Consider the following 14,970-nt stretch of genomic DNA (forward strand, 5'->3'; position numbering starts at 1 on the left):
CATATAGTCCGATCCAAGGGCAAGGCTGTGACCTTCACACACGCACACACCCGTCCCCTTCGTCAGTGAAACTTTTCGCAACCAGAGCGAGGCGCGAACTCCCGCCCACCAGTTGGCAAGCGAGAACGTTACCACTGCACCAGCGAGCGGTGTGTGTGTGTGTGTGTGTGTGTGTGTGTGTGTGTGTGTGTGTTTTGTGCATGCGTGCGTGCGTACGCGCGCGGGGTGGAGAGAGTGGAAGTGGGTCGTGGAGGTGTGGAGATGGTATGAGAGGGGGAGTGTTGCTTATGTCCGAGTACAACCAGGGTTCGAGCTCCAACAGTCATGAGGGTTTGGGTATGGTGGTGGTGGTGGTGGTGGTGGGGGAGTTATGTGGTGGGTAAGTGTGGGAGGAAAATATCGCTCAGGTCCATGTGTGACATGGATTCAAGCCCCGAAAGTCGTGATTTATGAACGGTGGGTCGCTTTTAGATCGCGAGCAGACTGATGGAAACAAAAGCGGTGGTGACAAGAGTGGTTGACAGTATGGTGTATAATGTAGTTTCGGAGACAGGATGGTGAAGAGAGACGTGGTTAGAACTGGCAAACCATTCGGCAGGACTGTGCCTTTTGATGATTTATTAACGTCTGGAACAGCTTCTAATACTGACATTATTTATCCTGGGCTAAGCCAAATAATAATGTCTGGAAACGGCACTAATTATTTACATAAGGAATGAATGACAGTGATGACACAGATCCTAATTAGACCCAAATGGCATACAGTACGCGGCAATACGGCACATGTCAATGCATCCAAATATGACAGATATCATTAATGCTTGACATCATAATAAGGTACATAAAACAGATGCTAATACAGGTATCTTAATAAGACAGAGACAACACATTTGTTAAAACGACACACGTGTCATGAATGACTTTTGTGTCATAGAATACTTGTGGTTCTTTGTGCTTGAGTTGTAGTTGAGTTATATATATATATTTTAGACTTGTGGTCGAGCGGCTTTTATATATTGTAGTAGCTTCCCCATTTGTCATGTAGTGACAGGAGAGGTAAAGAATAGTATGGAACTATTTTTTATTTGTCTTGGAAATATTAACAAGTCTCTCACATGGGACAAGTATAAGTCCCGGGTAGCTACCTCCCTGTCTCGCTATCTGTCTCTCTCTCTCAAATTGCCAAGCCCTTCTCCCGTCACCTGTCTCCTCTGAGGCCTGTCTACTTCTCTCTTGCCTCTTCTGTGGCTAATCTCCGTCTGAGCTCTCTATCCTAAATTCTGGTGTAGCAGGGGTGTGTCATGTGTGTTCCTCGTGGATGGAAAGTTCTCGCAGCCTGTGTGTGAGCATGTGTGTATATGGCCACTAGACGCTGTCGTGTGCCTATCAAGCATTCCTCGCGTCAGAGTGTGTAAGCATGTTTAGCACTGCTCGATTCTCGCAGACACAACACCTCTCATCATCTGACTCCCTGCGTCTATCTATCTATTTATCTATCTATCTATTATGATTTGTAAATATAATATGTAGTCCTACATCTGCTCGGCTGCGCGAAAATGGCGTACCATCGACAGTTAATAGTTCTAATATATTAATACAAACTACATACACATTACAATGAACTTACAAGCTAATTAAGTGAAATATACAATATTGTAAAGTAACAATTGTATGAATATTGTATACATATATTATTCATAGTAAATAGTGATTATTCAGTAATATTACATTTTAAATAAGTTGTATACATAATTGAATAAATGCATTAAAGTAAATTATTTAACTGTAATACAGTATGTACTTGGGTTATTATAGTGAAATGCATACATGCAAGAATAAAAATAGTTTAAAATTAAGATTATTGTAAGAGTTATTAATATTTCATTTAAAGATAATGGTACTGGTCTGCCATATATGGGTCATTCTTCTTTGTATTATTATTATTATTTTTTATTTTTTTTTTATATATAATTAATACTATATACAAAATATATACACTTCATTCAGGGTGGTTAACTGTGATGTTAACTCTCCCCCCACTAAATAATGACTCCAAATTAGCAATTCTTGCATGCATTCTGTGCATTGCGAACAGCAGTACTGCAACTACAATGCAGACGATTATAAAGACAGTAGGTGCTGGGCTATACACATAATATGGGTTGAACATACTCAAACTCAAATCTTCCCAGGGCTTCATTGTTTCATTGATCAGCTGCATAGTTTCAAACTTAGGTGAAGTCAGCTTAATACTTGTGCTCATGTTTAAGTTCATATTAGGCAGTGGGTGGAAATGTGTGTGTGTATGGTTGATAATGGCGTAGTGATTGATGGTGGATAAAGTAGACATGGCTGGTGTAAATACCGCACAGTAGTCTGGTGCTATGTATAATCCTGAGGCTGATGTATGAGATGGTGGTATATCTGGACAGACTATGTAAACTGATGTGTTATGAGGGAAATAAAAAAACTGTGAGTGTCCAATGCGTTGATGGTGTACAAGTTTATCTGGAGCAAAAGTGAAGTTGCAATGATGATGAATATTGTTACTGCTGATGATAGCCATTTCACAAGGGACCGTATCAGAAGGCTGAAACGTGAAAATGTACGCAGGACAAAGATGAACAGCATGTAAGGATGTGCGGCACTTTCACTCAATCGTTGACTCACTTGCGAAAGTGACAGTGTCCCGTCTCTTGGAAACCATGATGAGTTCGGTGTCTGTGTTGATGTTGATGATGACCAAAGTGTTGTTATTTTTATAGGGAAAAGGGTGTATTTGGTATACTGTGAACAGGTCTTCAGTGATGAATGGTACATGAACTATCACTGATGTTGGTGTTAGTGTTGCTTCTAAGTACGGGTAATATTGCATAAATTCCCTACTGCGGAACAATGGCTTCAATTTATGTTTATGTATGCCTTGACTAACTATCTGACGTAGCTCATGAGCTGGGAGTAAGTCATTTGTGATCTTGCCATCACCAGCATTCGAAATTCCTTGCATAAGTGCCCTGAAACGATCTCTAGTGTTCTCTAATTGTAGTAGAATCGTGTCAATATGTTCTGTGATGATGGAGAAGTGCTGGAAAAGAGTAACGTTGCCCTCTAATTCATTTATTTTATCTACACTCTCGAGAGCTACGTTTTCTGCTTGTTTCAGATTTTTCACAATTGTCTTCATTGCTGAGTTCTGTCCTGTGATGAATTTATCTTGGTATGTTAGTACCTGAGCTATCTTATTAAATTTGTTGTTTATTTCTTTAAGGTCATCCTCTGTAGCCAATCCAAAGATGTTTCCAAGAACTGCGCCGCCCAGATCGAACAAACCGCGCTTTTGGCGAGTACGTGTGATGTTGTTCCTGTCGCTCAGTACCTCCGTTCCATAAGATGGGAGATCTTGGATCATGACGAGCATAGTTGACTTCGCCTGTTCTAGTTTCCATTTCGCTAACTTCACCATTTCATCCACTTCCTTGGTGTTATGTGCTTGTGAAACATAATTCCCTATCTTGAAGTCCAGAGTTCGCATCGGCGTCGCAAGTCTTTCTAGATAAGTAGGTAAGTCATACAAGTAATCTAGACTTATTTCAGTACTCATGACGTCCTTAACGATTGTGGTCGTGGCCGTTGGAGCTATGAGGCATCCTTGTCGTACTATATGCTTGGGGTCTAGGTGCGCATATACTCTTACTATGTAGAGGAGAATCCATAGCATAAGTCCCTTCATCGTAACCTACCGAGAAAAAAAAAAATCTGTTAATTTCCTATAAAGCTGTGGTTAATGATAGTGATGATGTGCGTTACGGTTGACTGTTATTTCATTTATAGAAGGAGTTTAAATCGATATTTAATTCTCGTAAATGATGTACTGTAGATTTTATTGGAATAGTTGCACCTATGTTCGATTGTTTGGTATATGACCTTAATTTCTTTTTGTAATCATTGTTGTGTTCTTGCTTGGTTTCTTGAGGTACGTTCACCTGTTCGGTTGTATCCGAGGCTGAATGAATGACAATGATGACACAGATCCTAATTAGACCCAAATGGCATACAGTACGCGGCAATACGGCACATGTCAATGCATCCAAATATGACAGATATCATTAATGCTTGACATCATAATAAGGTACATAAAACAGATGCTAATACAGGTATCTTAATAAGACAGAGACAACACATTTGTTAAAACGACACACGTGCTAATATGGCACAGATGTTACAGATACTAATAAGACACAGGTGCTGATACAACACTGGTGCTCATACGACACATGATACAGACACGCATACGACACTTGGTAATACAAAACAGATGCTAATACGGCAAGGATTCTATTTCCACACAGATGCTAATATGACGCAGATGCTGATACGACACAGCTGCTAATGTTACACAGCTGCTAACATGAAACAAGTGTAACATGACACATGCTAATACAAGAAATCCAAATACGACACAGATGCCATTACGGCGAGGATGCCGATACGACACAGATGCTAAAACGACAAATGCTAACAAAACATGAGGCAAGTACGACAAACGCTAACAAACGCAGGATACAAACAGGGTACAAATGCTCATACAAAGATGCTACTGCGAAAGATCCAAATACGACACAGATGCTAACTTGGCACACGGGCTGATAGGAATTCAGTAACATTACTTTTAACACACAGCACCACATAAAACATAATGGATACCAGTATCGATGAAAGTGTGGGATACGTTGTGCTTGGCCGAAGCGAATAATAATTACACTAATTTCATGGTAAAAGCTTAAGCTCTTCAAAACGATAGTGTCTCATTGTATACATTCTACCACCAGAGAACTTTAAACGGTTGGACGGTCTGTCGTGGTAGATGGTTTACGAACAAACATTACTAATCATTCAACTACGATGACGTCTTTTTATTTCACTCTTGCTATCACCAGACGATTTCTTTCAACTTAAAGGAAGACCTCTGGTAGTGAAGAGGTTAATTTATTATGCCCTCACAAAGAAAAAAATCTTCATGTTCACTTATGTTGACTTGATAATGCGTATAATGATCATTAAACTCTTTAATACGAATATGACGACGCAATTTTTTGTTACCAATTAAAATATTTTGTTCATATTGGGGATTTTTTCTTGTATTAAAGGGGTTAACGAAGACTACAAACGACCATCTCAATTTCGAAGTCTTTCCTAAGCAGAAGGAAATCATCTAATACTACCATGAACGACATTCAATGGTATTATCGTACTAAAAGAGTTAACCACTTCTACTCCTACTGCTTCAGCCCTTTTTATGCACTTCAGGAGAAACTTTTCGAACAGGAAGAGCTACATAAACCCTTTGTTAACCCCATCGCAGTCAGACGGCATTCCTAAGTTTAATTAAATCAACTAAAGTTGTAGACAGGGACACAAGTTTGGTAATTCCATTACCTCTTCTACCTCTCCACATCCTCTATTAGCTAATTTTTCTAGGATGAGAGGGGCTTATTATTGTGTTTCTGTATACAGATGACTCTCCTTGATACGATGCATCAATGAAAAAAAAGTGAGACATGCTCAAAGTGTGAAGCAGACGCAGTGGAATAGTTGGTATACTTTTGACCGGCATTCTTAAGTAAATTAAAAAGCATGTCACCGTAAAGAAGTTATATGTCAGAATGTCACTTCCCCCTCCCACCCACCCACCCCAAAAAAAAAAAAAAAAACGTCTGGCATTAGCCTTTGCATAATATAAGTATATATGATAGCAGTTCAATACAAGAAAGGTATCTTGTGCTAAATAAACGCTACTGAAGGTAGCAAGAACAGAACAAAGCCAAACACCATGGTTAAAGAAGGGACTTCCTCTTCAGGGTTCAATTTTCGATGGTGTATGCGAGTTCCTGATGCCTCTTCCACAGTAACGTATTTTGTTATTCCCCTTCGTTTCTCACGAAGGTGAATCTTAGGTCATGTCCGTCCGTACGTCCGTTACACCGAACGTCGGTTCGTCCGTTCCACGCTTTGTCTCAGAAACAATTTGTTGGAATTTCTCGTATACTGTGTGTATGCTTGTAGAACCATACAGGAGTTTGATGCCCGTCCTTTAGAAATTTTGAAAAATAAAAACCCAGATGGCCGACTTATGACCAATTTTCTCATTTTGAATATTTAAATCCTTTATATCTCTTTTGCTGTAACAGATAGGTTTACAGGATGTAAACAGGTGGAATATAGTCTCTCTGGAAATTGTTTACTATGCTTTAATGTCTTCCTGTATGATACAGATGCAAATTATTTTGACAGAATGACATTTAAGACAAAACAAGGACTCACAGTGTGTCGAATCTCTGACTTTGCCCTGTGACACTGACCTTTGGTCGACTGATCTTAAAATGTAATCAGTTCATTCTCTCTCTCTCTCTCTCTCTCTCTCTCTCTCTCTCTCTCATATATATATATATATATATATATACCCTATAGCCTACAAATTTCACACACACACACACACACACACACACACAGGCTTTGAGAAACCAGCGGGACACGTAGCAAGAACTACAGTACTGTAACTATATAGTTGCGGCGCGCGACTCTGAGGCTGTTATTATCGTATCCTGGCAACCTACTCCTTAACAGTGCGTCTGATTTCGTGTATAACATGAGACGGGTGTGATTCGTGTACAGTAAGTTCCTGTATAATAATATTCATGTATAATATATTCATGTATAATATGATTCGTGTACAATATGATGCGAAATCGGACGCACTTTTGACTGGTAGGTTGCCAGCTTACAATAATGACAACTCAGAGTCATGCGCCGCAACTATATAGTTACAGTACTGTAGTCAATCAGCGCCATGAAGCGTGATTAGAAAGGATATAAATGTCACAATATTCTCCTTTGATTCCTGCGCTAGAACAGTGTAATATTAATTCACGTACTGCCAGCCGAGATGTGCCGGGCTCTTCAAAATATATATATATATATATATATATATATATATATATATATATATATATATATATATATATATATATATAACAAGCTCGTCACCGATGCATCACTTGATGGGTACAATTTCCTTTGTATTATTATTATTATTATTATTATTAGTATTACTGCTTGATTCTTCAGCAGTAATGATCTCTGCTGTTAAGTTTCCTTGATTAGATGCTTTTATCAATCACTTTACACTTGGCGCTGGAGAGACATTGTCCGTAACAAATACATGAGTATACTTAAGTATCACCTAGCTTCTTTAATTTCTCGAGTGGCTCTGACATGGTTATATGGCAACAATATTTTTCTACCATTATCCCAATCATAATTACTGATATTTTTCCCAGATGAATACAGTAATTGTCTATTCATAATAAGCCTGGGTAGTATGTCTCCTCCACCAACCCATTAAAGACCAACCATGATTAGACTTGAAGAATGTGCTTTTCTCTCTGGCATGAGGTGAAATACAGCAGTATTAATAATGTAATATCTGCCCCCCAAAATGTAAAAATACATTTGTTTATGGCAGATTTGGCTAGAGCCGGTGTATCAATCATGATTTAAAGAACGCCATGATTATGTTTAGAAAATACACTGTTCCCTTTAGATCTCCCTGTCTATCTATAGGCAGACGCCTTAATCCCGTAATGGATGACCATAAACAAATGGCCATGTCACCATGTTCTCCGCCATCTGGCTGCCCTATCTCCCACTCACACACTCCCCCATATACCTCTCCAACACATCCCTCCATTGATCTTCGGTCTCTCCCTCTCCAAAACATCCCTCCATTCATCCTTGGTCTCCCCCTCCCAACCCATCCCTCCACCTCACTCACATACACTCTTCTTGTCAGCCTCTTATTCTCCATCCTCGCTACACGGCCAAACCACCTCAGAGTAATATTCTAAATGCTTTCTAACACATTGACACCAAAATTATGGCTATCATTTATTTCCTCTTTTGTCTGCTGTCTCTCCACGTAGCTTCCCATGCTCCTCTGACATGTCATTTCCACTGCTCTTATTCTTGACTTTTATCCCTCCAAGTAGGTACACGCTGCACAACCATGTGACAGTAGGGATTACAGTCCTGTCGCGCAGCGTTTTTTTTTTTTTCTCTCTCCCTCTCTAACAAACGCACCTAGGCTACTCTTTATCAACACCTTCAGTGAAGCAGCAACCTTTCTTCCCTGCTTCACCGTTTCATGCACTTCACCCTCTGAAGTTCCGTTCTTACTCGTCACACGACCTACATACTTGAAAGTATTCACACTCACCATCACTTGATCATCCAGCCTGACTATGTACTCCCTACTTCCTTCCTCACAATAACCATAACTTTACTCATAGTTACGTTCACTTTTAAATTTCGTTTTTAGTTACATTCAACTTTAAATTTCGTTTTAACACACACTTCCAAACTCATTCACCAAGCCTTGTAACTCCCCTTACACCTTACTTAACAACACAGAACCAATAGCAAACAACACGCGCAGCTTCCAAGCCTTAGTTTCTCTCGACTATGGACATTTCAACATCCACTGTTTTACTTTTTTTTTTTTTTTTTTTTACAATCCATATGTACAGTAAATAACCGCGGAGACATGGGACATCTCTGTTTCAGTCCAATATTTATACTGAAGAACTCACTCGGTTCACTTTCCATGCACTGCGGCCCTTAAGCCCTTGTACATACTCCTGACAGCAATTAGCTGTCTCCCATCTACTCCGCGAAATTCAGCATTTTCCCCATTCCCTGCTTACTTACATTGCCTTATGTTTCCTTATTTATGAAAGCAGCATACAACTTCTTTACCACTCTAAATACTTATTTCACTACCGGTAACCACCTTAAAAACGAATATCTGATCTACACATCCTCACGTCTTGCTAATGCCCCTTACTTTCATTCACAGTGTTTGCTTTTGTTGTTACCACAATAACACATATGTCTTCAGTAATCAATAGATAAGCTACGTACTGAAACTATTTTTTCTTTTAATCTGCATATTGACAATGGTTCCTTCACGTTCATGTAGAAACTGCCATTGCTCCCATTTTGGAACAAATTAGTTGATTAAATGATATCACAGTCAGTCTTATTTTAAAGGATTCTGGCCGTATACTATAAAAGAAAAAAGAATAAGGATTTTTCCTTTCTTTGGTATACGGACTTCACTGATACAGGTAATAGTACATATCAAATATACAACAATCTGACGGAACACTCGTGCTTGTAAGTTCAAGGAAATTCAAATAATCACTGGACACAGACAGAGGCAGCCCAACGAATGTCAGTACGATAGCCAGGCCAAGGTGATCTTGTATAAACATGATTAATGACATCACTTTGGAGTTAAGTTTAATAAGTACATTAATATGGGTCCCCAAATGACAACAGTGGGAACAGTGGGAAGAGTGAAAGTTCTGTCTATCTATCTATCTATAGCCCGACGCCCTAATCCCGCAAAGGATGGCTGCAGACAAAACGCCTCCAAGTCACTCTGTCACCCACCATTTGACTACCCTGCCCCCAACTCACCCCCCCCTCCCTCATATACCTCTCAACTCCATCCCTCCACCTCATCCCTCTCCCTCCCTCCACCTCACCTACATACACCCTCTTAGTCAGTCTTTCATTCTCCATTCTCTCCACATGTCCAAACCACCTCAGTGTATTTCTCCTAATCTTCTCAACCACATCCACATCTACCCCACAACGTTCCTTCACTTCTTCATTCGTCAACCTGTCCCTCCACGTCACTCCACATGCTCCTCTCAAGTAACTCATTTCCACTGCTCTCACTCTTGACTTGTTCCCCTCTTGCAAGGTCCACGCCTCGCTTCCATATGTCAGGGTAGGGATCACAATACCATCATGCAGTGACTTCTTAACTTCCATACTCACCTCCCTATTTCTCATCACTGCTTTCAGTGTACCAACAACTTTCTTTCCCTGCTGTACACTTTCACGTACTTCATCCCCCAAAGTTCCATCCTTACTCATCACACTACCCAAGTACTTGAATGCACTCACATTCTCCATATCCTCACTATCCAACCTTACTGCACACTCTGTGACTTCATTCCTCTCAAACACCATAACTTTACTTTTGTTTACATTAACTTTCAGCTTCCTCCTCCTACACACTGTCCCAAATTCATTCACCAAACCTTGCAACTCCCATTCATCTTCACTCAACAATACTCTATCATCAGCAAACAGCAACACCGGAAGCTTCCAAATCTCACCCTCATTCATTAGGGCCAGCCCCACATCCACTGCCCTACCTTGCACCTCCTTTACAACCCCATCCATATATATATTAAACAGCCATGGAGACATCACACACCCCTGTTTCAGTCCCACATTGAGATCAAAGAACTCACTCAGCTCACCATCCACTCGCACCGTAGCCCTAGCTCCCTCGTACATACTCTTCACAGCACTCAACAATTTCCCCTCCACTCCATATATTCTTAATACCTTCCACATACCTTGCCTATCTATTCTGTCATAAGCTTTCTCCAAGCCCATGAAGGCAGCATACACTTTCCTTCCCTTCTCTAGATACTTCTCCACTAAAAATCTTAGAACAAATATCTGATCTACACTCCCTTTTCCCTTCCTAAATCCCCCTTGTTCTTCTCCAACTAGCTCCTCTGTCATATGCCTAACCCTGTCAATGAGTATTCTACCATATATTTTACCAGTCACACTAAGAAGGCAAATATCCCTATGGTTACCACATACTTCTCTCTCCCCTTTTCCTTTGTACAGAGGAACAATTATACCTGATTTCCAGTCCTCTGGAACCCTTCCCTCTTCCCAAGCCAATCTACACAACTTCCATATCCACTCCACAACAATCTCACCCCCATACCTAAGCATTTCACCACACACTCCATCAATTCCTGGGGCCTTTCCCAGCTTAATCTTCTTCATCGCTTCCACTACTTCCGACCTACTGATCTCTTCCTCCCTCCTCTCATCTCTTCTTCTAACAGCCATTCCCCAACCACTTATACTCACACTGCTCTCACTCTCTACATTCAACAAATCCTCAAAGTGCTCCTTCCACCTCCTCAATTTCTCTCTCTTCTCCACCAGCAATCTATTATTCCTATCTTTCACTCCCCTGTTATTTCCCCTTTCACACTGCCTTACTTTCTTTACCTCCTTCCAAAACAATTTCTTACTCTCCCTCCATTTCACACTCAGATTCCTCCCAAACTCTTCATCCACTTTCTTCTTACTCTCCTCCACCAGTCTCTTAACCTCCCTTCTCCTGCTCACATATACCTCTCTCATCTTCTCCCCTACCTCTACTCGCCAACCATTCACCATATGCCTTCTTCTTTTGTTCCACAGCTCGTTTCACCTCATCATTCCACCATGCTGTCCCTTGCATCTCCTCCTCACTCCACAAACCGCCTCACACGCTGCGCCTATCTCTTCCGTGAGTATCTTACATACGTCTTCCACCCCTTCCATCTGCTCTAGCTCATACCTTCCCAATCTTTCTTCCACTATGCTCTTATACTCTGTCATTTTCTCACTATCTTGCAATTTCTCCACTCTTCTCACAGGAGCTGCTTCCTCCTGTCTTCCCCTTCGCCTCCTCAACCACTTTCTTTGCATCTTTACCTTGGCCATCACTAAGTGATGGTCCGAGACTCCATTCCCCCACCCTCTCCACACTCTTGCATCCAACACTTGTCTTCTCATTCGCTCATCCACACACACGTAGTCTATCATTGCCTTTCGTTCAACAAGTTCACCATCCATCATCCTCATTACTCTCCATGTATACCGGTGGATCATCTTATGACGAAAGTAGGTGTTGGCTATTGCCAACCCCTTACAAGCACAGATGTCCACCAAAGCACTACCATTCCCATCTACTTCAGCTGGCACACCCCACTGACCAACCACTCCATCCACTCATACATTCCCAACTTTGCCATTCATGTCTCCAATCACAGCACTCTCTCGCTCCTCTCAAACTTGTCCATACATGCTTCTACTCTCGCCCAAAACTCATCTTTCACTCTTGCCACTCGATCCTCTGTTGGAGCATACACACATACAATCGCCCATGCTTGTATACCTACTTTCATCCTCACCCATACAATCCTTGCACCCACTGTTCCATACTCTCTTATATTCTCCTTCCACTTCTTGCTTATCATCAGACATACTCCCTCTCTTGCCCTCTCATTCTCACTGACTCCCGCACATATACCTATACCATATTCCCATTCTCTCACCCTTTCACCTTTCCGTTTAGTTTCAGTCAATCCACATATATCCACTTTTGCATCCTCAAGCACCTGAACAATCTCTCTCTCTTTCACTTCATCATTCACTCCTCTCACATTCCATGTTCCCACCCTAAGAATGTCCTTTGTCCGTTCCTTAGTCGTCAACGTATGGTCCGTCCGGGTCCGAGGCGCTTTATTCGCTTTTTTAGTTAGTTCTTTTTACGGGGTGAGGCACTAACCCACCACCAACCCTTTTAGTCGCCTCGTACGACAAGCAGGGATACTGGGGGAGTATTCTTGAAGCCCCCCTACCCCCATGGGGTTAAAATAAAAACTGCCACGTGTTAAAGAGAGAGGGGAAAAAGAAGATACGCCCGCACTTCCCCAACCTACCGCAAATATTTTCATCTTTGCTAATATCTGAAAAGATAAATTAGCCACTACGGTACCTATCCAGTTGAAAAAGCGACATTACCGTTTCTTTCACTTTTCTGCTTTCTTTTATTTATTTATTTATTTATTTATTTATTGGTTTTCTGGAAATCATTCCTAATTTTCAGCTGTTCAGAAATATCTCAAGGAAATGGGGTGTATCGTTGCTTTCCAGTTTCCTTTAGGATCCATAAAACCTGCTAAAAACTCCTCTCTCTCTCTCTCTCTCTCTCTCTCTCTCTCTCTCTCTCTCTCTCTCTCTCTCTCTCTTTCCACAACCATATCCCTTAACTCATCTGATTAATTTCTAATCACCCACAAACTCCTGTTCCACACACAATTACCCCAATTGTAACAAACAACCTAGCCTACCACATTCCCTAAATCAGAATTCTCCAACATCCAAAATCCTCCATGATATCTGCCAGGCTCTCTCAGGGGTAGACTTAGGAACGACATTGTCTCAGTCATTTATTTTAACCAGGAAAATGTCACTCATCATAATCGCACCCCTGTGAGCCTCATACCGCACTGCCAAAGCAGTCTGCATTCTCATACTCTAATATTAAATCTCTCATGTGAATATCGTGCTCATACCCACCTGATATATAGAAAAAATATATACATCGTGTACGTCACAAAAAATGACTGAAAAAACAAATAAATTAACACAAACATGTGTGAATAATTTTTCAGCTTGCAAGTATCCGACAACAGGTCAAGCACTCTCTGTCTCTCTCTGTCTGTCTCTGTCTCTGTCTGTCTGTCTCTCTCTCTCTTTCTCTCTCTCTCTCTCTCCTTGCCAAAGACTTTGAATTCGAGCATCTGGTATGATATACTGGTATGATATTTAATGGTATTTACTCTTTTTTTTTTAAGTATTATTCCTATCTTACTAAACTGAACTACTTTGCTATTTTTAATCCACAACAATATTCCCTAATCAGTTTTCCATCTTTACCACAGACTCGCCGTACTTCGAGCAGCCCATCCAGAATGTGACTGCTCAGGTGGGACGCACTGCCAAGCTCACCTGTGTTGTCGAAAACCTGGGACACTACAAGGTCAGTTCTCGTTCTTGTTAGCTCTGTTTGCTCCTTTAATCCAATAACGTACTTTTGTTTTTATTCTTTCTGCCTTTATACGACTGTATGCAGTTTAGGAGCATTTCTCGTAGATCAGGGATTAATGATGTGCAAGGTACGAGTACAATTGGCTCCATTTGTAAACACTACAAAGGGGTGTGTCGGGGGTCTCATGTGGCACCAGTATATTTGTTTATGCCTCACGTCTACCATGGTCTGACTACCATAATGAGGTTGTTTCAATATAGCAGCTATAACGAAGACGTAAATAAATACACCACTATCACATTTAACCTACAACACACCACCTCTGTTGTACTTACCAGTCAAGGCGCCTGTACACACTCTCAAAAAAATCTCTGCCCTCTAACGGCACGTATTATTCTGAAACATGGACGTAGCATTGTGAAATATGGATCACTCTGTGATTATGTGAAAACAGTATCTTTGGTAATTATTTGAACTTGAAAAAAAAAAAAAAAAAAAAAAAACATACTAGGTGGTATATGTTTAGAGGCACTAGATTTATAGATTCATGTGTGTCTGCAGAACTCGCTCATTTTCACAACCATCGTAGCCTAAGGGGCAGGGGCTTTTTTGACCGTGTGTACATCCGACTCATCTGGCTTCAGGAATCTCTCCTAAACATACGTCACTGCATTAAAGCGATTAACGCTCAACCGCTAAATATTTCACTGCTAAATGTTATGTGTTGTTGAGAACTTGGAACACTAAACGGTTAAATCTCATCCTTCTTCATGTTCCGTCTCGAAACGTTCCACTGATTGCGTTCTGTATTTTCTACGACCTACAGACGCTATAAGGTCAGGCCTGACCTCGTCCTTCTTAATGTTCCACAAACAGAAGCTAAATTTGTTCACCCTTTTCTGTTTCACCTCTATCTGCTTCACCGTTCCTTGCTGCACTTTACATTGCTCCACTCTTAGTTGTTTAACATTTCAATGTTCCATTATTATATATCATGCCCTTCTATCAAATGTTCCACCCTGCGCCCTCAACTATTCAACCTCGCACCCTCAGCTGTTTCACCCTGCACCCTTAACTGTTTCACCCTGCACCCTTACCTGTTTCATCCTGCACCCTTACTTGTTCCACTCTGCACCCTTACTTGTTCCACTGCGCACCCTCAGCTATTGAACATTACACCCTCCACTGTTCTACCCTGCACCCTT

At 40.9% G+C, this 14,970-nt stretch overlaps 1 protein-coding gene across 1 annotated transcript in view; it reads left to right on the forward strand.

Annotated features, from left to right (window-relative positions):
- The first annotated feature begins 266 nt into the window (after nt 1–266).
- Nucleotides 267–14,970, forward strand: part of LOC145396560 (protein amalgam-like) — a 108,627-nt gene continuing 93,923 nt past the window's right edge. Inside the window, exons 1-2 of the mRNA XM_080269935.1 lie at nt 267–375; nt 13,659–13,756. Of these exons, the coding sequence (XP_080126061.1) occupies nt 267–375; nt 13,659–13,756 (207 nt within the window). The remainder of the gene's footprint in view (nt 376–13,658; nt 13,757–14,970) is intronic.

The sequence above is a fragment of the Coenobita brevimanus genome, chromosome 38 (genome assembly GCF_032717465.1).
Source record: "Coenobita brevimanus isolate Jiangsu-jjx chromosome 38, ASM3271746v2, whole genome shotgun sequence".
Lineage (NCBI taxonomy): Eukaryota > Metazoa > Arthropoda > Malacostraca > Decapoda > Coenobitidae > Coenobita > Coenobita brevimanus.